This window comes from Amblyomma maculatum, chromosome 9 (genome assembly GCF_055883805.1).
Source record: "Amblyomma maculatum isolate TAMU_Amacu chromosome 9, ASM5588380v1, whole genome shotgun sequence".
NCBI classification, from domain to species: Eukaryota; Metazoa; Arthropoda; class Arachnida; order Ixodida; family Ixodidae; genus Amblyomma; species Amblyomma maculatum.
In genome coordinates, this window is record NC_139352.1 from 18,142,150 (window position 1) to 18,167,808 (window position 25,659).

General features: G+C 42.8%; 2 protein-coding genes across 4 annotated transcripts in view; one reads left to right on the forward strand and one right to left on the reverse strand.

The window, feature by feature from the left end:
- Positions 1 to 583: 583 nt before the first annotated feature.
- Positions 584 to 25,659, reverse strand: part of LOC146178478 (uncharacterized) — a 49,713-nt gene continuing 24,637 nt past the window's right edge. For all 3 annotated transcript variants that reach the window (XM_084579768.1, XM_084579767.1, XM_084579766.1), the window contains 5 exons: positions 9,546 to 9,694; positions 7,981 to 8,061; positions 4,140 to 4,178; positions 2,390 to 2,440; positions 584 to 718 (listed from right to left, as the gene is read on the reverse strand). In XM_084579768.1, coding sequence (XP_084435894.1) covers positions 689 to 718; positions 2,390 to 2,440; positions 4,140 to 4,178; positions 7,981 to 8,061; positions 9,546 to 9,680 — 336 coding nt within the window. In that variant the 5' untranslated portion in view covers positions 9,681 to 9,694 and the 3' untranslated portion in view covers positions 584 to 688. The remainder of the gene's footprint in view (positions 719 to 2,389; positions 2,441 to 4,139; positions 4,179 to 7,980; positions 8,062 to 9,545; positions 9,695 to 25,659) is intronic.
- On the forward strand, positions 17,594 to 24,342 carry LOC146178479 (uncharacterized). Its single transcript, XM_084579584.1, has 5 exons — positions 17,594 to 17,606; positions 18,883 to 19,028; positions 19,973 to 20,056; positions 21,278 to 21,316; positions 24,322 to 24,342. The coding sequence occupies exons 1-5, from the start codon at positions 17,594 to 17,596 to the stop codon at positions 24,340 to 24,342; spliced, it is 303 nt and encodes a 100-aa protein (XP_084435710.1).

Below are 25,659 nucleotides of genomic sequence, written 5' to 3' on the forward strand. Positions count from 1 at the left end.
ATCGTAAAATGTGTGAGGTCATCGACCTTTTACCGTAAGAAAAGACACAGATAACGACGGAGAAGACTACTGCGCTGCCACTGTAGATAGCTTCTAATGCTTTCACACATGGTTCATATACACCATTATTTCATAATGCCTGCATGACTGCTGGTGTTTCTATTGAGCAAAGTGTTTGGTCGTAATCTACGAAACTGTGTATAGGGGTTATTTTCCGAGCAGTTGTTTATCTCCTAGATTATAGTGTGCATACGAGTTTTAGTAGAGTAGCCTTTACGAAAACCTGCCTGATCCTTTGGTTCATTGATGTATAAGGCTGTTCTTATTTTATTAGCGATTACATTCATAAATACATTGTGATGTAAATACATTCGCGGTAAAATTATCAATATAGTGGCTGAGTTCTGTCTCTGTAGCCACTCAAAGAAACCGATGTGGTTGGCTGACGCAACGAATAAACGAAATTTGACCAGTCCACAGCACCACCATATATTGGCGCCAGCACTTGTTCTAATGTGATCGCGTCTTAATAGGGCAGAGCTAAAAGCAGGGGAAATGCACGTGAGAGCATTTATATCTTGCAAACGAAAATTTTTATTGCACTGTTGTGTCGCCAGCTGCTTCATTCTTCGCCCTCGCCTCTCCGAAACAGTGTGACACATCCGAACAAAGCCAAGGTTTGCGAGATCTAGAAGCCCAGGGCCTTTTGCAGACACGCCTGCGACAGAAGGAAACACATATGAGAAGGCATACCTCGTCAGCGGAAAGCACAAAAAGAAAATTCGAACATATCCGGCAGCTATTTCGTATGTCCGTTACTGCAATCTAAGTAGCTAGCTTTATGACAGCCCCCTTTCGGCAATGAACGAGGCATAGGTTCTTGGATTTCTTTCCGTCTAGAAATGTTGCTCAGTTTTTAGCCGGCTCTACTAGTAATGATTTTAGGACTGCTTTGATTTCATGGAGAAAGCAGAAATGCTGAACCCTTCCAGGCGCAATTTTTATTAACGCCGAAAGCATATATCTTTCTTCGTAAGCTTTACATTCGGGCCTCAACAAGTTCTTTTCGATATTTTTTAAGAAAACGACACCATTGGTTAATTTTCACAGGTGTGTGAAAAATTTCCTGCAATGGTGTAATAATTGGTCAAAATAGCAGCCTAGACACTCGGGAGTTGTCACGTAGACAGGCGATCAATATTGGAATCAGTTTCTGTATTGAAGACCCACTTCACACCTCCAGTTGAGACAAAATATTAAATTTTTCCGCTGGAAAACTGCATAAAATGGCGGACGGCATGCCGCCCCGCTCACGGCTTTGCTAGAAAATGCTTGCTAGGGGAAATATGCTGGATAAAAAAAAATTAGTTACATGAAGGGTGATAAGTTCACTTAAAAGAAACACGTCTCGTCGATATCACGCATCGAGCTGACCTAATCAGAAACTTGTAGAAACTTCTCAAGTGTTTAAAACAAGCGCAGTATACTTAAGCACAGTACAGCTCCCAATAGTGACTCCCTGTAGTTTCCATCAACAATAGACAAGTGGTTCCACCGTTCGTAAGTGCTGGATCAGTGCTGGTATTATGCTCTGCGTATTTTGTAAAGCAGATAAGTAAGGATCATATATCTTTTTCCCCAGATCAATGCAAGTAGGAGAAAACTAGAAAAAATGTTTTGAGTTGAAAAACATAGGATCTATTGCACTGTAATGGTGAAGAAATTTTTCTCTATATTAGTCACATTATGCATGTCAGTAAATTTTCTTTGTATCTCAGCCGGGTATTTATAAAGCACTGCTTTTTGAATGGATTTTGCACGAGCAAGGACAGCACTGATGTCATATGACGGGAATGTGTATGGCGCACCTGCAGGCGCACGTTTTTGTCGTCAGGCTTGATGTAGGCTTCTCATGAGCATATGGCAGGCAGATATATACGGTATGTATTGCCTGTGCTGAAGCAACTCACACAAAACTAGTGGTCTGAATACTCTGCGGGATCTTAAAAGCGAGGCTGTCGTATGTACCTGGCTATTTATTACAAAAGGAGAGCAAATCAAGTTAGTTACACTTTTTAAAAACGTTATAACCACTCCTAAAGCAACATTTTGGGGAGCTATGAACGCTTTCTTTACATTGATTGCTGCTTTACAATATTATTAACGCAGATGTGACACCGACCGAAGAAAGGGTTTCTTGAGTCGTGTTGTAGGATCTGTCTCACAAAATGAGGGTAAAAATAAAACAAAATGATTGAACTGAACTGACACAACAAAAGCAGGGGGGGGGGGGGGGGGTGCGGAGGGGGGTGTAGTAGCATGCTTTCACAGCAGAATATGTGAGCGACTGTCTCTTTTTTGGCAATTAATGTTCTAGATATTTACTCACCATACCGTCGTCAAAGATTTTAGCGTCGTCGGCGCCCATGCCAGTGGCAGTCTGTAAAATGGGAATAGTTTCTTATAACGCTTAAAAGCAGCCTGGTCGAGCAAGATTGCCTAAATTGGCGTGAGTTTTATTTCCTAGCTATAGATGGAGAGACATGCAAAGAAACTTGATTAACGTTAATCTAAGACACTCCAGAAAGTAACTTCCGTTGCGTGAACTCTCTAGACCCCTAAGCCTAAGCATTATTTTATAGATGTCCACTGTACTAACACGAGATATAATTACAGAGATGCATTTAATGAGCCTGAAGCAAATTTTGTGGTTCGCAAACGAAAATGGCCAAATTAGAACTTACTCAAGTGCGGTGTACAGCCGTCCAAGCTTTTAACTGGCATGCGTGACGGCCGCATTTTCTCTGATTCTGAGCGTTACGGAGGAGCTAACCTGCGAAAAGTTCAAGTATAAGCAAGGACTTATCAAGCCCTTGCTTATTCTTGACCTTCAGGATAGTTTTATTCACCCTAAGGTGTAGGAGCACAGAAAAAGCGACCAACGTGCACGGTAGTCAAAGTTTTGGGCGGCTGTACCTATTGTGCTGTTCTATTACGAAGAACACGCTTGGGCAAACTAGCGACATGAAAGCGCCATAGCTCGTGTCAGAAAGCTACGCATCCCATGTAGTTTTTGAGCTGCCTGCTGTCATTGAGCACGTGAAACAGACATGTTCGTGTCTTTGCTACGTATGCATTGAAATAAACAGCCTTACGATAAGAGTCATATTAGCGACTGTGCCTCTAAAATTATCTTTCAGCTTCCTGAACTTCTTTTACTTTCTAGTTATAGAATATTTCCAAGGGCCTCAGATTGAATCTTAGGGCAAGTTCTGAGTTTGTTACAGAGAGTTCAGCTTCAAAGCTTTGATGGAGGGCATTTTATTCTCTTCCTGCAACGTCAACAGTTTTTACCTGAATATAAGAAGAAACAACCTCAACTCCTAGAGTTTATTTATCAACTTTGTGCATTCATTTCCTATAGGTGGCAATGTTTTACTGATGTCAAGAGCGAAGACATGTAAAAATAGCAGTTTCAACCAAACGTTTTCTGAGCTATGTCCAGAGCGAATACATGTAGAAATACTAGTTTCAACACAACGTTTTTTGAGCTATATTTTATTAAATAAGCATCTTCTCGTTGCGTCCTAAAAACATGAACCTCAGAGGCCAGGATAAACCTACTTATATTCTGACAAAAAAAAAAAAAAAAAAGGAAAAACAGCAGACCTAAGAACATATGGAAATTTTCAGTTCTTGGAAAAAAAAAAAATTTAGTTAAAGCCCGTAGTTTCGAAGGATATAAAATCGTATGAAACGTACATATATAAGCGCAATCGTCAGTTGTCAGCAGGATTTATGGCTACATTGCTGGGATCCTGCGCTTTCCCGAATGATACCACATTGTGTAGCGCACCTTTGCAGTCATATGATATTCGCTTTAGATTATTAGCTTAAACTGAACAAAATGCGCATGTACTCCTATTAGAAACCGCACCAAATAGCTGACAAAGTGGTAGCGAGCATAAAAAGCGTAATTGCAACTACGTCATGATTAAACGCTGCTCGAAACGAACGCTAGGCAGACTATCTCCTTCGTAATGGTGCATCACTGCATCGAACTGAATGTCTTCATGCTGCTTAAAGTCCAAGAGCACATTTCCGTATTTCAAATTATAATGCAACTCAAACAAACTTACCTTTACTTTGGCAGTCGCCTCCTGCGAGCAGCTCGCATACTGTGGATGGAGTAGAAAGAGAGAGTAATTAGTAGTTTTATCCATCTTGTCGTTACCTTCATTCAAAAAAGAATTTTATCGTAATAATTAATTGTTTGTTTATATCCCGCCTAGTTATCGGTCATTTTCAATATAGTGAACGTTATCCATAACCCTCCCTTTGATTCCAATAACCATGATCATGTTTGATGAATAATCAATTTATTTAGTAATTAATAATTATTATTGTGTTTTTAACTATTATATCAAAGGAAACAGCGTTATCCGACTTATGTCGAAAAAAGCATGGCTCGGCCCAACTTCGAGCACGTTCCTCTGGGATCCCTGCCCAGAAGAAACCAGTGTCGACTCCCAAGTATGAATACGTCTTTGAAGTTTGGTTTTCGAAATCAATAAATGTTTATTACTACTACTTACTCGACTCACGCATTTTACTTTAGATATCAGTCGCTGATGACGAAACTATAGTACTTGCTTGTTTGGTATTTACCAGATTATGAAAGCCGTGTCTGCAATGTGAATTAAACTGACAGGAAAGCTTCCACATACCCATATAATGAATACAAGGGGACTCGTGAGGCTCACCGGCTACCCTTGGTGCTGGAATAGGGGTAAGGCTCAGAGCGGGGCAGCTAATTTGTGGCATCAAGGCCGCATACGATTTTGATTAGGTTTATAAAGCAGTCGGCGGTATTTTTCTAGAGTTTCTGCGTTGCGCAATCCTTGCCCACAAATGTGACCTGACCCCCGCCGGGGTGGCGCAGTGGTTATGGCGCTCGACTACTGCACCCAAGGACGCGGGATCGAATCCCGGCCTCGGCGGCCGCTTTTCCATGCAGGCGAAAAGCAAGGCGCCCGTGTGCTGTGCTATGACAGTGTACGTTAAAGAACCCCAGGTGGTCGAAATATCCGGAGTCCTCCACTACGGCGTCTCTCATAGCCTGAGTCGCTTTGGGACGTTAAACCCCACGAATCAACCAAATGTGCCCTAGCCCGTATAACCTGCGTGCAGTTGGCACTCGGCGAAAGCATCTGGCAAAAAAAGTTCGAGATAGTTGGACTTAGCATAAACAATCGCAGCAACTACGGTGCTATAAAGTAGCGCTGGGAATGCGGATACGCCATAAAATGCAGTGCGATAAGAACGTTGCAAGAAAATCAAGGAATTCAGATTACCGTATTTATATCATAAAATATATTTATATCATATCTCAATAACAATCCTAATTTTGTTTGAATGCAGCGTTATAATCAGCTAACTTATTTGTTCAGTAAATGTCTCGACCCCTGCATCCAAATTTGCTGCAATAGTTGTCGATCGCGTTTGAGTTCCGATTTTGGCAACTATTTCGATCCCTTTTTTTGTCCTGCTGGAGGGATCGCCTGCAGTGTGCCAGCTAAGATGTATGTACTAGCAGTGTCACCTCGTCCAAGCGATGGCTAACGGGCTGAGGCTTCCAATTAAACCTTAACTGTTCATTCTGATTTGGGCTACGTCGGAATAATCTTGGCAAAATATAATAAAATTACAGCTTGGAGAACATTGCAATGTCATTAGAAATTGATGCGAATGGTTAATTTTGTAGATATAGACTAATTACGAATGTCAAATGCTCAGTTCTTGCTTTCCTTTATTACCAATTAATTCAGTAATTCACAAGTTGTTACCAAAGTCCACGCGTTTTTCTCGTAAACTTCTCATTTCGCGCTTTTTTATTTGATGCTTTTCTCTTCCTGTCAGCTGTGTCTGTTCTGCTATGTTGTTGCCCATACGCGCATGGCATATATATTGCAAATTTCTGACGGGGGCGTAGGCATGCAGTCAAGCTCTGAACTTCCTGTATACGCCCGCAATATCTTGGTAATGTGAATACTGATAGATTGAGATTTGTAGTCTCGTGCCTCACAAGCAACGCTTGGAGAAGTTTGCTGCCGGTAACAATCTACGCAAATTCTATTCATGGGAAAGTGTCTGCATCTTGCCGAAGAAGGGAAAACAGACGTGTTGAACCTCTACCACAACGAAAAAGCGCATACCTTTCCCGCACCGCCCTAATATTCAGATATGTCAAGGGCATATGATTGACATTACATTTCATTTTTATAGAAAGAGTCACTATGTATAGGGGCTTCAAGTTTCGCCAGGCGGCGCTTCAGAAACGAGCCGTTCGCGCTTTCTTTATCGAGACTATCTTAATGTGGAGCGGGGTAAGACTTGATCGCTTCATTTTAACGACGTGTACGTATGAAAATAAGCGTTTTCTCTATTGCTTTTGATGTCATTCCTTGTATTGCACTGTTTGTGGTGCCGGTTCAGAGTTCAACTTTATTGAACTGCATTTTATGAAGTAATAACAATTTTTAGGGCCCTTAATTTGAACGAAACATGCCGCAGTGAAGACAAGACATTCAGGACTAACGCAAAGACATGCTGAATATCCAGCTAAAATGCTGTTGATTTACGTGCCTTGCAGGCGCTCACTGCAGCCACTAACCAAATAATAGTAGCTAAATGATGGGCGACACTAAGATGCTTAACGCAAGCAGGACAATGCAACGCTAAAATAAATAAATAAATAAATAAATAAATAAATAAATAAATAAATAAATAAATAAATAAATAAATAAATAAATAAATAAATAAATAAAAAAGTAAATAAGTAAATAAATAAATAAATAAATAGAAAGAAAGAAAGAAAGAAAGAAAGAAAGAAAGAAAGAAAGAAAGAAAGAAAGAAAGAAAGAAAGAAAGAAAGAAAGAAAGAAAGAAAGAAAGAGAAGCAAACAAACAAACAAACAAACAAACGCAGTCCCTCTAAAAGCTCGGGTTCACAGTGGTGACAAATGATTGATTGTTTACGTACCGCACTAGAACATTGTCGTTAAAAAGCGGTCGCCCTTGCATACGCGCTCACAAGTTAGATGGCGACACTTTCCTCGTCACGCCGTACTCGTCAGTTAGGTAAAGCCAGGAGGCACTAACGGCGCTTATCTATCCCGAAGAAAATGAAGCCTAAACAGAACCTGGGATTCAGTCCTGTTAAGTTCCATAACACGGAAAGTTGAGCTAGTTGGTACATATTTTTAAGGAATAACAGCGCGGAGACAAAGGACAAGGAAGAAGTTCCATCTTTATTCTAGAAACAGTGCGAAATACACGACCCGTAAAAATACTGTGAAAGAACACTAATAAAACGCCAAAGTCATGCACTTCTTTCATTGCGTTTCGGCTTCTTTTCACTGTAATTCAATCTGAATAAAAAAAAAGCAGAAAAGCTCCACATCTTGCTAATCACTTTTGTTTCTATAATAGTTTTAAACCCTTCCTACTGACGTGTCCTAGCGTGCTGCGCCTCGAGTGAGCGAGTCCGTCGTTGCCATGCCAGCATTCGCTTCAGTTTCTGTGGAAGGAAGGCGATTACTAATACTGATACGCGATGCGAAGTGTAATCTGACTCTGCGCATTGAATTCGTCCAAGCTTTGCGCCTCTTTTTTTTCGCACCACTGACTAAGAAGCAGAGAACATTTATGGGCAGTTCCTGGTTTTCCGTCGAACATTCGGGTTTTTGTGTTACACTATACAACAGAATATTAATGACCTAACTTTCTGTCAAGACGCAGAAGTCCATACGTTTGTGAAACCTGGGCGAAATTTACGTAGACCGAACGTTTACTCCCCACGATTTCGCCCCTCAGCGCCTGCGGAGAAACATGGCGCTGCTGCTATATTGAAGAACTTGAGCTCAGGTTCGTTAAGTGGATGAAACAGCTTGCACTTCAATAAAAGTAATAGTAACTTACAATTGCTGGTCTTTGATCTTCGGGTGCGGAGGACATTTGAATTCCACAGGCGTTGAGTGCCGGTATCATTTGGTCGATGACCTGCGAAGATGCGGTCGACAATTAAAACAGGAAAACATGCATTTCATTGACGTCTAAGAGTTTCAGAAAAAAAAAAAAAAAACAGAGGCAAACATACATAAGAACTGTTACTGTGAACCAGGCTGACTGAAACACCAGTTGATCAAGAAGAGCTTGAATGAAGATTGTGTAATGTTAAGACAACACAAAGAGAAGCGAGGAAAGGACATGATGCTAGCCAGGTCAGAACGAACTTTACTTCAACCAGTTGTCGCCAAGCGCCGCGTGTTTCTGAACGTTGAAAATAAACCCGTGATATTACATTTTCGGCGCACCCACGCATTTCATATGGCTGTCGAGAATATCTGGCATGATCACAGGAAGTAGTTTATCGGCGAGATTTTCCAGTGAGCAAGAACAGCTGGCAACTAAAATATTCAATATGAAACTAATTCAGCGTGAAAGAATTAACGCAAAGGCGAAATGAAGTGACAGTAGCCTTTCGGCTACTTCATTCGCACTGAAATATTTTCTTTTAAAGTTACGCTTCTTACATGCATATACAAAACTTCACGAAAAGCGCCACAAAATTTTAAATTTCAACATCGATGTATAAAGGCTGAAGGATTTTGGAAACAGTTTTTTTTTTTTACATTTTCATGCACTAGGAAAACAACTGGGGACACACGTAAGCTTCACCTTAAACGGTATGACGCGGCAGAGTTAATGGCTCTAGCCGGCGGCACTCTTTGCGGATCCTTGTTCGCGTACACCCACTTTGCTGTTCGCTTAATCACTAATTGTTCAATCTTTGCCCTGACTATTTCGCACATACTAGTTTATGCTGAAGCTAGAAATTTATGCTGAACACCACCGGACATATATACAGAGCTCCGCTTTAACTAAGCCGCGCGAACGTGCCTGCGTGGCTTATGGTTACCGTGTCTGCTTCGGGACTTAAGGGCACCTCAGGGTTCTATTCCAATTTCATACGTACATATCTTAAGCAAGTCACGTGGTATCGTGACGTCACACAACCCGCCGGCCAATCAGTGACTGGCTATAACTCCTGTCAACTACCACTTGTTAGGAGGGTGCTCTTGACTTTCTGCTGGCGACGTTGACAACGCCAACAAACTTCGATTTTCTGCAGGGCGGAGCCCTTAGGGCTACCTACTCAAAGTAAAAATACGTATTCATAGTACTGCTGGTATTAAACTCAGGTAAGCATGAAAATGATGGAGGACGCGCCGTAAGCACGTTAACAGCATATGTAACTTGACGTAAGAAAACAGCGTATTTGAGCAATAACAGAAGCTAAATCCACAAGAAACCGATTCGCGTCTAGATGGGATACGCTGCCCTAGAATTCTACGAATACAATATGTGAATTATTTAGATGGTGCCCGCATAGGATTTAACCTGAGTCAATTGCGATTTTTTATCGGAACCACCACGACCTTGCAGCATATGCTAGGTCTTAGAACATCGAGCCGGTCTCCCACCTGCATGGCCACCTGCGGCGTCATAGAGATCATTCCCATCAGGCAGCCCTGGATGTCAGGAAGCTTGGCCATCACCAGTTGCTTGATACTCGGGTCGGTGATCTTCTCATCCAAGAGCGTCTGCACAATCTCCATCAGGCCTCCCTGCCCTGAGCGGACGCAGGAAGCCGGTTAGACGGTTAGAATACTTGGGACAATGACTACTTTATTTCCTTTATATTTTTTGTTCCTTACCTCGCGATCCTTAGAGAAATCGTTAGAGAGGAGAAAGAAGAAGATCTGAATATAAAATCACTCATCAACCCCCCCTCCCCCCCCTTTCCCGCCAGGAAAACAAGAACGTAACCCAAATAATAGATGCGCGTTAGGAGCGTTTAATATCCGTGGGACGATTATCATTATGCAGCGAGTAATAAAAAGGTTGCAGAGAAGAGCAGATATCTTTCTGCGCGTTATCTCGCACTCTAGCTGCATTCTTAGAATTGATGTTTTACTGACTCCCACTGAGCCCGTCAACTTGTGCAAGTTATCTCACTTTGTTCGAGGCTCGAAATATCGGACTAAATTTCTCGGCATTTATGCTGTCTTTACCTTAACGTCATACGCTGCAATTTAATCTGAGCTCCAAGCCTACATGTGACGTCCGCCTTGAAAAACGCAATGCCGCTGTCCCTGAGGGGACTAGTCCAGAGGAAGTTGCGGACGCGGCAGCCGCTGTTATTGGAATCCATGAAATCTACTGCGTACACCATTTTGGAGATCGCGATTTCCAGGTGACATGGTCGTTTAGCTCACGCAGTAATCCTCTTGCCGGCTTATGTCGATGGCCGGTGGTGCCTCTGCATTGTATATACGCTGCATTTTAATCTAAGCTTCATCCCTACATGTGACGTCGGCCTTGAAATGCGCAATTTCATTTTCAGAAAATGTTTCTTCAAATTGCCTTTATGACTACGAGTGGTGAAGATATACCATCTGAGATTTATTACGTGGCGTGAATTCCCAACCTTTCAAATCAAACGTCCGATTAGGTCTTACTCTATAAAAACTCCATAGCAGAGGTCTTAAACTCATATTGATATGCGAGCTGCACTGAGAAAATCTCGTCGCTCACGTGCCAAGAGGCGGAAAATGCCAGAAATTAAGAACAACAAAACAAGCAACAGAAACGATAAGACAATTTAAAAGTACAATAAATAACAATAAAATAAACAAAAATAATTCCCGGACCACACCCTCATATTCTTTGTTGAAAAACGGAAAGCGAAGGAAAAAAAAAAAAAAACGCGACTGACAGAAAACGGCCTTTTAAGAAAGACAACGTTCCGGGGCACAAAACGCCCAGCGCAAAAGTTAATTGATCCAAATATATACCGACAGGCTGTCTCGCATACTTACTAATTTATATCAAAATAGGTCGTTTTCAGGAGCGATTAATTCGGTTCATTAACGCTAAATCTTACGTCGCAGAGTGCTGCTATCTTTCAGATCACAAAACCTGAAAGATTAAGGCCGAACGGCAGTACGCTAAGCCAATTATGACAGCTTTAGAGAAATGATATGCAATCGCACACAAGCTGCCTGAGTAGGTTATCGAAATCTGGAACTGGTTTAGTAAACATTAGCGAATGAAATGAGGCTTACATGCGAGCCGCAATTCGTTTAGTTGACTTTTTTAGTTATCCCTAGGCGCGAAGAGGCCTGCGACCATGTCGGGTGAGCTGGCTTGTACGTCGGTTTTATAAAGTTAATTTAGCTCATATATAGGCAAAATCTTTACAGAGTCCCGTGTTTTCGATTCATCACCTTGTACGTATCCAACGGTGGTCGCAGAAACCAGCAGTGCCACGAAGAAAAGCCTAAAATCCATGGTTGCCTAATCGATCGCTGACTGCGCGAAGAAGGGCCTGTTCCAGCGCTTCCTGCACTGCTCCTCTGGAGCCTGGCTCTTTTAAAGCAACGCCCACGTGTTCCACTCAGCTTGAGGAGCATGGGAAATATTCTGGCAAGCGCAACAAAACATGGACATGTGATGACCATGTTATTTCACAGGAACCCTAGATCGGCCGATAAGGGGCACGCAGAAGCCGTGTCGAATTCGAACGTGACCTTGGGGACTACACCCTGGCGAAGAGTGCACGTCCGTCGTTAGACGCTGCGAATTATTCAATGACTTCGTCGAAACAAGATGCACGAGAGCCGGTCGCGCTCCCGTGATCCGTGTTCTGCTCAGGAGTTAATCTCTGCTTCCTCCTCACGTGTCGTGGGACTGAGGACATGTTGTCTCCCTGTTATGGGCGTTTAATGGGTGTCCGGTGAAGCATTTCATGGCTAGTTATTTGGGCCGGCCGTTGCTCACCTAAGGGAAGGAAAATGTAGCTCTACATGCGTCTCTGATTGAATATATTACAATGAGAAATCCGCCAGGTTTGCCATGGGCCTCTGAATCATGCCGGACGGCCATGGGCATTAACTAGTGACTAAAGTTTTCCCGAGGTTAATTGTGAGGTGGTATTAGTTGTATTGAGCTGTTATCAATTAGTATGTAATCTGTCGCTACCGCGCGGCGTCAGTTATGCACCTTTATAGAAAGTATATATTAACAAATATGCATCAGCTGCTCGGGCGACTCCTCCTTTAATAATTGAATTGAACTTCGCATCACCCTTCAAGCTGTCTCCTGACTGCTGTTGACAATAAGCATTATTTCAGCCACTGCCCCGTCTCTCAAAGCAAATAACCAATTCAAATTTGTCCACTATATCGGTATGGTAGCAGTAACTATTCTAGCTTTATTACCATAAAAATTTTTGTTGAGCTTATCTATTACACCTGCAACCGAACTGCGATTACGATGACAACCAAACTGCCATCCTCCCTTGCAAAGGTAAGGATCGTAGATGGTCTCGGCGGTGGAACAGATGACTGCGATGATTTCAGCTTGCGCCACAAAACTGAGGGTATTAAAGTCGCGAGACATTGTCATTCAAACACAGCTCGCAAGGCGTACCGGAAAAGATAAAGAAAAGAATGCACTATCATAAAAAAAAAAAATCTGTCGGACTTTTTGCTTACCAGCAACAGTCAACAGGAAACCATGTATAAAAATGCTATGTATAGGTGTCCACATTGTTTAGGCGCAAGCTCCATCACTGCCGTCACTATGCAGGTCCCATAATGCTCGGTTGCTGCATTGAGTACCGGTTGCGACCGGGATGCAAATGAGCTTTTAAAACTAGATTTTAGCTTAAGTTGCAGCCTTAACTTCAACATTTTACGTTTAGTTACGATATTACGACTAACTTTTTCACTAATATATTTTGTACGAAGCGTACACAGGTCTTTCGGTTGAAGAGCTGCGTCGCCGTAATCCAGATTTAAGAAAAACGGAGTCGAAAAAAAAAAAAAACAGCACACAGGTGATTTAGTTTCAACTTTGTAGCGCAACAGTTCTTTGAGCTGCGCTTAGGTATAGTGTAATACCATTTTGGTTCCTATTTAGCATCAGTCTGGTAGTCAAGTTGGAAACTAGTTTGCGATAGGTGTCCGAGCCGACAACATATGCATTTTAGAATATTAAGCTGTCCACTGAGAAGTGGGACAGATACTGCGCCTTGATATGCGCAAACACTGACTTAAACAAACAAAAATTTTAAAAACATTCGTGCAATGAAAAGGTAGTGTTGAAGGCTCTGGCACATCAAGTCTGAAGCTTAGCAGCACGTTAATTAATTGTGATTAAGACTATTTGTGCGTTAGTTGTTCCAACATGCGCTACCGCGTATTAAAGAAAAACCGCCTAAGTAAACTATACATCACAGACGATACCACGTGGCCATGATACATTTAAGGCAAAAAAGAAAAAGGAAAAGCTTACCCGTGAGATGTTAATATTCCGTGAAAACAAAAATAACGAAAAGGGACTTTTGAAATAAACACGGAAAGCCGTGTCATTAATTCTAACCTGATGTAACGCAATTTCATGTTAATGCAGTGAGGAAACATGAAAACAATCGGAAGTCAGGAGTGCGTTCCGCCTTGCATACTAGCCCCAGTGCGACGCAGAACCTGGCGGGGCGTATACGTTGTCCTCGCCAGCGCCGCATCTGTCATCCCCGCAGCTCGCCTCGAGATGGGGCGCCCACTTCTCCCTAATGCCACGCGACCATCTCCGGTGACCTTCGGCCCGCGCAGTCGCGACGTATCCTTCAGAACAGCGCGCTATCAAGCTCCTGTCATTTTAAAAACAGCGCAAAAAAAAACAAAAAACGGATAACGCATCTTTACTAGCAGTGATTAGCCATCCTTGCATGTTAAGCTCGCGTTTACTGTGTTCTGCATTGAAGGCTGAAAACTCGGCATGGCTCCGCTATATGTAAAAAATTAACTTTGTTCCTGGAAGTAAGACTTTAACTTTACCTTTCTATATCTAAATGATTCGTCAGTTGCTTTCCTTGTTCGTTTCCTCGCTTGGTCTGCCTTCTCCTTCACTCGACATTCAGTCAACTGGCTCTACAACTGTTTACTCGCATCTAGAAATGTTCAGTGCGAATATTAAAAATACAAAGCACGTGACTGATCCTAGACGCCTGTTTTTTTTTTTTTTTTTTGACGAATCAACTCCTGCGTGGTTCGCCCTGTAAGCAGTACCCCACACAAATACGATCGTCATGCCTTCGGAAGAGAGGGTGCTCGCCAAAATCAGCCTTTCATGTAGGTGACGCTGTTGACATTTTTCTGCAGGTGACTAATGGGGACTATCTACCAGTAAAAAATACTCTATGCTAGGGTAACATTTAAATCTTTAGTGGTGCGCCGCCAACATTACAAGTTCATCACGCTTTTCATCAGCGTGAAGGCTATAGTGCGTTGATTGAGCCCTCGTGTTTCGGAAAAGGAAAGCTAACATAAAACATGAAATTATAGGCACATTGATTTAATTCCTAAGACTTGTCTAAAAGTTTAGATGTTGTAACCATAACATTGTTACCTGTGCTATTTGTTAGCACAATAATTCAGCCTCCAGAAATTTAGAGACTGTTGTTTCCTGCTTCTTTATTGCTAATTTGTAGCGTATAATGAACATTTTCTTTTCTAACCAAAACTGAGATCCCGAAAATTTAGTCCGGCAATTACGGCGCGTCAATATAACTCACAGTACATAACAGTACAGTGCAATAAAGTGCACTGAAAACTGCTAGACCACAATAGTCTTTGAGAGGTATAGTCATGTTTAGTTCTGCTATAGTTATCTGTTAGCAACTTTTTGCTTACTAAAGCAATGTTTTCTTATGCGATTGAGGTCGTAAGAGAAAGTTCGGGTGTAGTTACGACTTACGGAGCTAATTAATATCCATCAATATTGTGGCACGATACTGTTACTTATTTGCCCCCATGAAAACACAGCTGTCCAATGAATCCCAGATGAAAACCGAGAACCTATGCCGAGTTGTCTAGCAGGACCGTCATTTAGGTATCGCGGCTGGTTGAGGTTTAAGTTATCCGCGCACGGTAAAAGTAACCAGAAAAAGCAATGTTACCGCATTTTTAAACAGTCAGCACTGAAGTGTGGTGGGAATAGAGAAATGATTTTAAATTCTCGTTGCTCATCACATGAGAAAATTGTGTTCCTTTTGGTAGAGGCCTTTGAGGCAATGCAGTATGGAAACCACCGCTTTAATACATTTGCCGAACTCACCTTCTAGGAAAAGGAAACAAAGGAAATAACGGTATCCTGCGTAATTGTTACGGAATGGAGCTTTTGGTGTAGTTGCGAAGGAAGTGTGGGCAGTTAAAACTAGCACGGACTGTTCAAACCGCTGATGACAAAGAAATAAGAGAAGTCTGCTCTTGGAGCAGAAAACACGTAGCTGAAGGGGAACCATTACCATTGCTTGGCTAACAAAGAAAATATAGCCGAAAGAAAAGAAACATTTTACCTCGTTCCCTTGGCGTAAGTAGCGGCATTGCCTTCAGTGTGAACACATTTGTGCTAAGTTCCCATCAGGCTAAAGCTGTTACCTTTATTGGGGGACAGAATCTTAAAGAAAGCGTAATAAAAACGCAATAAAAATGCACTCGCAAACATGCCGCAAGTTTGAGGTTCTGCTTGGTAAAAATAGGAAATGCTTTTCAGGTGACACATGTCATATTACGACGGGCATGTCCTTAGTGGCTCCATTGGGAAATTCTTGAAATGATCTGCTCCATGATGTTTTGGAAATTGATTTCAGTCAGCGGTGAACACAATCATCAGATAGACGGTAGGAACACGTCTAGGAAGATCAACCATTTTTATAAATGCACCTTTCAGTCAGCTGACCAGCGCGACATTGGAAAAGATGGTGCGCAAGTATTCTGTGCACTTGACAGACCGGATTTAGACGTAGATTATATTCAAGTGCCAGAACGACTGTTTCTCGTCTTTCGTTGTGTCTCAGCCGAACGCCAGTGTGGAACAGAACAGTATATATTGAAGCAGTGACTTTCATTATTGACATATCGACATGTGATCTGCTGACGGCTGCTTGCGGGCCTGATAAGCGATGCGTGAAAAATTCGCGTAAGAAAAACATGCGATATTAGTACACAACGTTTTTCTTCCCTCAAACTTATGCAGTGGAGGTGAACCTGATTTGAGCCAGGTGTGACATCATAAAAATTTCTTCACGGTTTGAGGCTAATATTTATTACTGATATCATACCCCAATCGTGAAATGGGAATTTTGCCGCGGCAATGTATTGCGTATTGCGTATATCCGATGGTTGATATACCGACGCAACATGGGCTAGAGGCGAGTAAAGGAGAACTCCGGATTCATTCAGACTGGCTTTGAGTATTTAGCGTGTATTGATGTGCAGTAAAAGGCCACTCTTTATTTCACCTATATCAAAACGTGGCGGGCGCAGCGTCGACAGTACCGGCGTCCTTGCGAATTCCGTAAGCCCCGATGACACTGCGGCGTGTCAAATGCACGGCATATACGGAAGATCGGCCAACAAGCAAACTGACCTCTGTGCAAAAGATGTTGTGGAGGCCAATGACGCTTCGTATGCTGACACGAAGTGCTCGAATAATGAAAAACGCCTTTGTCAGCCACGAGATAAGGTGTACTACTTTTGTTAATCACATAAACCTGTTCTAAAAGCACACCATAGCGCACATTTCTAACATTTCATTCTCAACACTCGAACTGCTTCCTCAAAAATGCTTCTTTACTGTGCCATTACTCTACTGCTGTGTCGTGATGTAATCAGCCGTTGGTTGCTGTAGGCTGTGACTATCTAGCTGGGATGAAGCTTCGATGATTTGTTTGGAATGATTTTGTTTTGAAAGATATGTACCATTCCGGTGGATAGCACTCGTCGGCTCACATCTCATCTCCTCATGACGGTTTGTTTTTATCTTCTTGATGACCAAATAAGCTTTTCCTAACTCTAAGAGCACTTTCCCGAGTGTGCCAGTCACAGCCGGGGGTCACGTTTGCAACTAGGTAGCACTGCGACCATCTCCAAACCTCTTCCGAAGGACTGCAGATTAGAAAGGAGATAAAGCGACGCACGCTCATTTCAATGGAGCGATTACTGCATCAGTTTTTTTTTACAGCTGGAGGTACCTTCTATTGTGGAAAGTCGGCATCACAGGAACCCTAAACGACTCCCCCCCCCCCCCCCCCCCCCTCCAAATCGGGGACCCATCAGACACCAAAAGCGTCTAACCGCATATATTCTACACACTCTGTGTACAGTCCTTGGCTGTCGGCCTTGTGCCTTTTGCCGCTGATGCGTCGAAGTATGAAGGCGGCGTTTTACGCGCAGTCTGGGGCACGTCTGGTGGGTCCTTTGATACGCCGCAAGGGCGTTCAAGTCGTTGGCCTGAAGGTGAGGCAGTTTCGGTTACGTTATATAAGCTCCCGTAGGGCGCGCTCTGCTCACTGCACAGCATCGACTGACTCACTGACTGGCCGAGGAGGATATCCAGTAATAGTTACGCTACCATGAAGCTTGTTCACGTGTTGTGTTTTTCTATTGGCTTATTTCACACTGCCATGTCCGACGAAGGTAAGTGAGTTTTTGATAACACCCCATATCAACCAAAAGAAATAATAAACTATGGCGCTTTATAAGAAGATGGTCTTTTAAAGAATATCTATGAGCACAGGCGAATTTCACCTTCCTCTCCCTCTCTTCTTAATTGAACCATCATAATTAAGAGAAGTTTGGGTAACTATAACTTGACTCAGATCAGTATCATAGTTACTGTGGGACGTATTGCGGAATTAAAGTCGGCAGTTACGATATAAGAGGAGACTTTCTATTAAAAAGCATATGCGAGATGTTTTTTTTCTACCACATGAGTAGAAACAATCCAATTGTTTATTTAGCAATATTGATTGTGCTTACTTTGGTATTTTTTCTAAAACGTATACTGTGTCGTACAAAACGATCCAACATTGACGATGATGCGTCCACTACATGAGCTTCTAACGGTTCCGTTTAGACCTGGTAGTCTTAAATGCCTAGTAAATCTTAACTGTGCTAGTAAGTTACGCTAAATGTCCTGATATACTTTTCGGCGCTCAATATTCCAAATTTTGGATACAGCCTGATATGCGCGTGTGCTGTCCTGCATGCTCAATGTTACTTTTATGTTTCCCATGCTGAGAACATTTGAGGGCCACGGCTACGTGATGCCAAAAAGAAAAACGGAACAGAATGCACACACAACTAAGCTCTTTCGTGCAAAGGCTTTGCTTATTTTGATGACAAAGTTGCGGCTGGTTCAGTCTAACTCTATGCTGATGTTGATTCTGAGGACGGTGCGAAAGGGACGGTGCCTTCCTCAGAATCAACATCAGCTCTCAACTAACTAGCCCAAACCAAAGTACTTCTCTAACTCTATGCTCCCACAATATCAGAGCGGCAGGATGAACCTCGTTGCGACATTCGTAGCTTCAAGACTTTGAAGAGCAGTTGTCGGGATACGTGAACAGCGAAATATACGAAGCGTTCGAGCATGATTTTGTTCATATGTCTACGGATTTTAAGCCCGGTACAAAGTCGTCACCGTTGATGTATTTTTTTTATAGCATGCCACGAGCTATACCTATTTTGGCCGGTGTCACGTCGCTTCAACCTTATTGCGCTTAATCTATTTTTCCTCGAAAGGCAGCTATCGCTTAAACAGTCAATCATCAGATTACTGTCATTTCCACCCTTATACCGCAGCCCCATCGCAGACACCCTTTAAAAAGACTTATACAGGGAGTGAGTGCGGCACGTTGGATGATTGCACATTGGTTGATATATGCACTTTTTGTCATTTTTTTTTTTTCAGCGGACGACATTGCAAAGCTGTTGGAGCAAAACGTTCGCGAAAGTGCTGGGTCGGAGGAACTTGCGCTGAAGCTACTCATTGGTGCCAACATAGTGAGGGACTGCGCATCCAAGCATTCCGAGGATGGACTAGCTCTCCTTAAGAAGGTGATGAACTCGGCTAATGTAACTCCAGCAAGCATAATCAACACCCGGGTTGAGTAGGCGCGGCTTTCAAGCCACTCATTGTCACATTCCACTCGCATATACTGCGCATTGCTGGTTCGCATATACGTTGTGTCTAGCCAGCGGCAACAGTTACGCGACGGGGTTGTAAGAAAAGAAAATGTATCTCCTGGCACATGGGAATTTATTAGTGGCAACCCTTGCACCTGTTCTAAGCTGTATTTTGTTTAGGGGTTTGCATCGTTTCTTTGCTGCCTTCGCCCACATCGCGGGACATTCATCGATGGTTGAAGTAGAACTACAAGCCTTTAGGTTGTGCATATAAGGACCACTCCAGTGGGTGGTGCTCTGTGGTTGGTCACTCGTGACCTCGTGATCTCTAATAGGTCATTGCTGTTCGGGAACAATTGGGGAATCTTGTCTCCGACAGTGGCGAAGTTTAGGCTCGACAGAAACTCTAATGATATCGGACTACAAATTAAAATCTTAGGCTCTCACAGCGTACAACGGAAGCACGCAGTGTTACTTTTGTATGTGCTCAACATGCTTGTTTCTTTCAATTCTGCTTGACTTCACTTGTGGACAAGGAAATAGTAATTCAGACATGCACCACCTAGCCTGAAGCTCTTCAAGATTTGTTCCTTGATGCTGTGGGCCGTTCCTGCTTAGTTAGGACTGAAAAGTGTACGCGCGAATAGTTAATTCTTTTACTGTAATGGCAGGTTGCTTCGTCCAATATATACAATTGCCTATTCGTGAGCGAGCTCATTCTTTGTAAAGTAGCCTTTAATGTACATTGGGCCTCTGCTTAAGCATCTAGGCTGCAGTGCAGTTAGCAATAACAAGCTTAACATTTCTGAGGGCTCTATCTTTCCGAACGGCGAGATATAGTTTAACCTGCAATAATCCGGTTCCTTCTGTTCCAGATGTTCGTGCCCATAGTATCTGAAGGAGCAAAGTGCGCATCGAGCAAGTCTGGAATTGCGGATGCCGTACAGCGAGACCTCGCTGTAAGCACAATGAACCTTGGTCTCGGCATGTGTTTGTCTGTTGTGTGTTTGATGCTATTGTTTACTAATTACATTTCTTCGATATGTTATCATTACAAGGCTTGTGAGGCAGCAGAGGTAAACACTTCCCCCACATCTTGAACATGACATTGAATCATGAAAACAACCCACTGGCCCATAGCAGTGTAGCAAAAGTCGATTTCGGTCAGCGCTATTTTCATGCACACCATTTCCCATTAAATTGCAATGGCTGTATTGGAATACATATCAAGGGGCAAGGGTTAGTAAGAAATATTTCATATACAAGAGGGTAAGGCTAGATTAGAGGAACTGATTTTTATTGCGACTACCATTCTGTTTCTCACCCTACACTTTTTTGTTATTGATACGAACAACCACATTATGCTGGTGATGTAACTTGTATGACTGATGGAATCAAGCTGCAGTTAAAAAACAACTAAACCTGAATATTTTGACTCCTGGGCAACATGGAGCGTTATTTGCTGGTGAATTCGCTCCACGTGTGGAATGCGCATAGCAGTGCCGGCAAAATCGCAGAACCACGGACGCAGGAAGATCGGGCTACTAGTTAACGCCTTCAATACTGTGCAAGTTCGTAAGTATTACCGCTTGCGTTGCACACGCACACCTAATTAGCGAACAAAAATGCTCGACGCCGGCCAGGCTCTATACCGACCACGGGTTCTGTGCCAGGACCCTCATTGCCAACGTTGCATGTTTCGGGATATCTTCAGAGGGAGCCACAGTACTCCTTTGATGGGGCTGGGGCAGGTAGGTCACCTCCGCTTGCGGCGGGGGCTGGCCTACCACCGAATTTTTATCTGTTGTAGGCCGTCATTGCACCCGCCACCGCTTCGGTGGTGGACGACGGCTGTTGTTGCGGCGCGCGTTTTTCTCTCCCTCTTCATTTTCTTTATTCTCTATTTTCTCTTCTGTCTGCACGAGGCAGCGGAGGTAGCTCAGCTACAGAGCCAGTAGCAGGCCTGTGCATTTTCTTTTTCTTCTTCCTACAGCCACAACAACATTTTTTCATTATTCCAAGAAGTTGATAGGCCAAAATTACGTATCTCTTCTACTTAAGACACTAAAGTTAATCGATGTTGATATTAATACTGAAGTGTAGAAATGTTCCTTTTGTACGCGTTAAATACCTGCGGGTGCCTCTCATGCCTGAAGGCTCCCTTTTGAATATTTTTTCAGGAAAAACTATGCTTCCGAGATGCAGCAAACCGCACAAAGGTACGATGCCTCTTACCCCTCCAAATTCACTTGATCGCTTTCATTTCTTTCTTCTGCTGTTGTTTGTTGTTTGTGGGGTTTAATGTCCCAAAGATACTGCAGGCTATGAGAGACGCCGTAGTGGAGGGCTGCGAAAATTGCGATCGCCTGGGTTTCATTAACGCGCATTGACATCGCACAGCACACGGGCGCCTTGCTTTTCGCCTCCGTTGAAAAGCAGCCGTCACGGCCGGGATTCGATTATGCATCAATGGGCACAATAGTCGGGTGCCGCAACCACTGCACCACACCGGCGGGGAATGTCTTCTGCCGAGGTCCTGGTTTCTTAAGCTGAAATGACCGGTGTTGACTTCCATGAATCTTCAAAGTATTTAACGCGGGTACAAATGAAGGTTCACCAGTCCCATACAGGCAGGAGTGTGAATTAAATGACGTAAGCCTCTTCCTACCGATGGTTAAAACATATATTTGCTGTCTCAATTACGCCATTATTTACACCCAGCCGAAAGAAATGGCAGAACCGTTTTTAGAATAGAACTAAATGCTTTGTACTTTGGTTTTAAAAGCTGATTTTAAAACAGTATTGCACTGTTTCGCTCTGGTGCTGTAGTCTTTGACTGAAATATATCTGAAAGGACAGCTTTACAACGTGAGGTAAAGCCAAGCTCACCGTGTGCTTCCAATGAACTTCAAAACAGCTGCGAGGTCAAGTTGGAACTTAATATAATAATTGGTTCACAAAATGGGAAAAGAGTATTATTTGTCGCACTATTTTCTGTGGACACCTGGATCGCGCCGGAAAAGAAGGAAGGAAGGTGGGATTGAAAGTGGAAAGAGTAACAAACGAGCCGTAGTGGGAGGCTACGAAGTAATTTCAACCTTCTGGGAATCTTTAACGTGCACCAATGTTGACGTGCACTGACATCGCACAGCACACAGACGCCTTTTCGTTTTGCCTCCATCGAAACGCAGCCGCAGGCGGTCGGGATCGAACCCGGGAACTCCGGCAGAGTAGTATGGTACCTTAACTACTGCACTACAACCGATTTGGGTAGCTATGTTCCCACCAAAGGTCAAAGTCAAGGTCAAAGGTGAACGTACTCCTGCGGACAAAAGTAAACGGAGCACGCGATTTACTTTTAAATTTTTTTCACGCGTTGCATAATTGAAACTGGAAGTAATGTTATGTGCGAATCGTTAGTATATGCCAGTACCTTTTTACTTGAATATTGTTTTCTTACCTGCAGTGCAGAAAGCATGGTTTTAATTTGAAGAGAAAAGCGTGCTCTGTTTACTTATGTCCGCATTTGTACATGGAAAGTAGCTTAACACATGCGCATCTGCGTGGCGAGACACATGATCGCTGACGTCAATCTCGAGTATATTAGAGGCGAGCCGCGGGCCTCAGCCGTAGCTATCGTTTTGCACTTGGTTTAACCGAAGCTAAACCACAGCCCATGTTTTTTCTTGCCTGTGGTTCGAGGTAACTGTAGGATATAGCAATACATTCTTATTGATATGCTGATCAGAATAGTACAAGCTTCGGACGTGTACGTTAAACCTCCTGCCAAAGTGTTTTCTTCCTTTATAACGAGTACTTCAAACTACCACAGAAAGCAAATGGCCTCGCCCTTGAGAATAAGTGTGAAGCAGCTTAGGAATATTGTAACATATTTTTATTGACACATGTATAGAAATGATGTAATGTTTCAATTTTTAGCTGCTTCTAAAGTTTGTCGTATGCTCCCAAAGAGCAATTAGGACTGTCATAGGAACCAAAGAAGTGGGTTTTAGAAAGTAAATAGGAAAAAACAACAACAGCCAGCAATTGTAAATCTGCTGGGGGAGGATTGCGGCTATATTGATAGTTTTTTACGTCGCATTTGCAAGCTGATTAAAGGAAACTGATGTGCTCGTAATGGTATCAAAACAAAGGGTGCCACTGACGTTACACGAAAGCTTAGGTGATTTTATTGGTGCTGATCAATTTGAAATAGTCGTGCCGCAATGGGTCAGTGTCTAGAGCGCTCGACCACTGAACCCGAGGACGCGGGGTCGTATCCCGGTCACGAAGGCCACTTTTTGGTGGAGGTGAAAAACAAGGCGCCCGTGTAAATGTTATGCGAGTGCATGTTAATGAACTACAGGTGGTTGGATTTCCGGAGAAGAAAGAGAAGTGGTCCTTGTTGGGAACGATGAAAGGGGGATCGCCGAATTAAGGGGAGGAGGGTAAAAAGAGGGAGGGTGACTGGAATAGTGGCAAGGTAGGATTCCGGACTCCTCCATTAAGGCGTCCCCATAGCTTCAGTCAATTTGAGCACCCTACAAGGCAAACCAATCCAATGTGGAGTAATAATGTAATCATGGAGATAATATATTAAGAAGTAGAATAAAAAACAACAGCATACTGCCGGTGGCACCGTAGGTTTGGATCTCATCAACATCATGGGGTTGTTGTTTTTTCTAATCAATTGCTTCTATGAGAACATTATTATTTCACATTGATCGAGACCGAGAAATTCCCCTACGCTTTTTGTGGAGCTAGTTGTTTTTGGTTCGCTTTTTATGAGCAGTTACACAATGTGCGAGATATGTTATAATTAACTACTCTTTAGTGGATGTATTCTAACCTTCCAGGAAATCTATACAAACGTGCTAGTACTACATGTTCATGGTCAAAAATAGTGCAGAAAATCTTTTGTTTCAAAATAGACTTTTGTTATATTTTTCTAGGGGCTACATTGATTCCCTTACCTATATTGTTTTAATTTTACAGAATTGGGCTGAAGAAACATCGAGCTAACACTTCATGAAAACAGAACTGCATGTCTATCGGTTCCTTTATGTAAACGTGGGGGAAGACCGTCCATAGAGGATCTTGCTCAAGGGGGAGTGAGTCAGGTATCCTCACTTGTGCAAACTTCGTTCGGATAAGACCGGGTGAATCTCGATGTGGTTCGCTTTCCACTATCTGTTTTGAAGCTACTACTTACCTGCTTCTGCAGGATGAGTTCGCATGGCGCTAACCATCATACATACAGGGCTGACTCTGCATTCGCTGCCATCGTAGCGGCATTGTCGGCGGCTATGACATTATTTAGCATCATATTTTTTTCTTTTTTTTTTAAGGCGGCAACGCAGCTGACGGAAAAGGAAGCAGCCACCTTTGACGAAATAAGGGTAAGTGACAAATTGTAAACGTCTGCGTTCTGGACGCAGTCAATCTTAGGGATATCTTTTAAAAACAAATTTTGGCTGTTTTTCTGTGTGGCTCTGAGTTCTCTCCAAGTGTCTTAACTAGGAATAGTTGTAGCTACCTAAGGTACAGCAGATAATTTATAGTTTTCAATACCCGTTGGAAAGCTGCGAGAGAAGCCTGTTAGTCGCACTATACTTCACCAAGAATCGCTACGAGTACAGCTGTAAGGGGGCCTGCATCTGATTTAGCTCTCCGGAAACTGATGTGAAAAAACGTCATCCAGATAGCCGTTTATTATCCCTGTGAATAAACAAACATTATTTTGCTCTAAATCAGCCGCTCAGGTGTCAATATACAAATAGAAAGCGTTTTGCCCGTATGCGTGCAACTGCAAATGTTAAAACCCAGGGTCAGTTTTTCAAGAGCAATGCTAAACTCTGACACGAGACAGTGGAATGACCAACCCGGAGTGCTTTCCAGTTTACGCCTAATCACGCAATTAAAATAAAACAAGTAAATTTTCAGTGCTTAGGGAATGTTTCTCGCGAAGCGATGTTCAGAAGCTAACGCCCCTTTTCTTCTCTCGAACGCTGTTCATTCATATTTTATCGAGTTCTCAAAGAGCACGGCCGTGTGTGTGTCGAATTTAATAATTTTCTGGGTTCTAAATTACCGAAGCGGAAAAATTCAGAATGCTGAGGTATAAACTTGCAATTTCCGTGGCGGGCGAATAAGGGTATGAAACATTAGTGGTACGTATTAGTTAGTATAGTGATCCGTATTAGTTCGCCACTAGAGAGGCGCACTGGACTTTACCGGAGCAGCCGGACCACTGATGCCGCAATATTAGACGCCAACTGGGCGTTGCGATGAGAAAAGGTGTTATCCGAAAAGTGCGCGAGAAACTTTGCTATCGAATGAAATTTATTATTTTCAAGAGTGCCTGATAATTCTTTCTGCGTGTCACAAAAAATGCCTACGGCATTGTGTCACCGTTTTGCTTAATAACGTCATATTATTTTTCTGGAACATTTGTTTAATAGAAGAACTAAATAATCTGGATCGCTGAGGGCCTTCTTGATAACACTAAATAACTTTCCAAAAAACTCAATTTTTGTTCATTGTTGTCCTTACGCAGAAAGCA

What these genes read in the sequence shown, in the direction of transcription:
- LOC146178479 (XM_084579584.1), top strand. An exon ending in CCGTACAGCGAGACCTCGCT is followed by an intron (nt 20,057 to 21,277) that starts GTAAGCACAATG and finishes ATATTTTTTCAG; the next exon opens with GAAAAACTATGCTTCCGAGA. An exon ending in ATGCAGCAAACCGCACAAAG is followed by an intron (nt 21,317 to 24,321) that starts GTACGATGCCTC and finishes CTGCTTCTGCAG; the next exon opens with GATGAGTTCGCATGGCGCTA.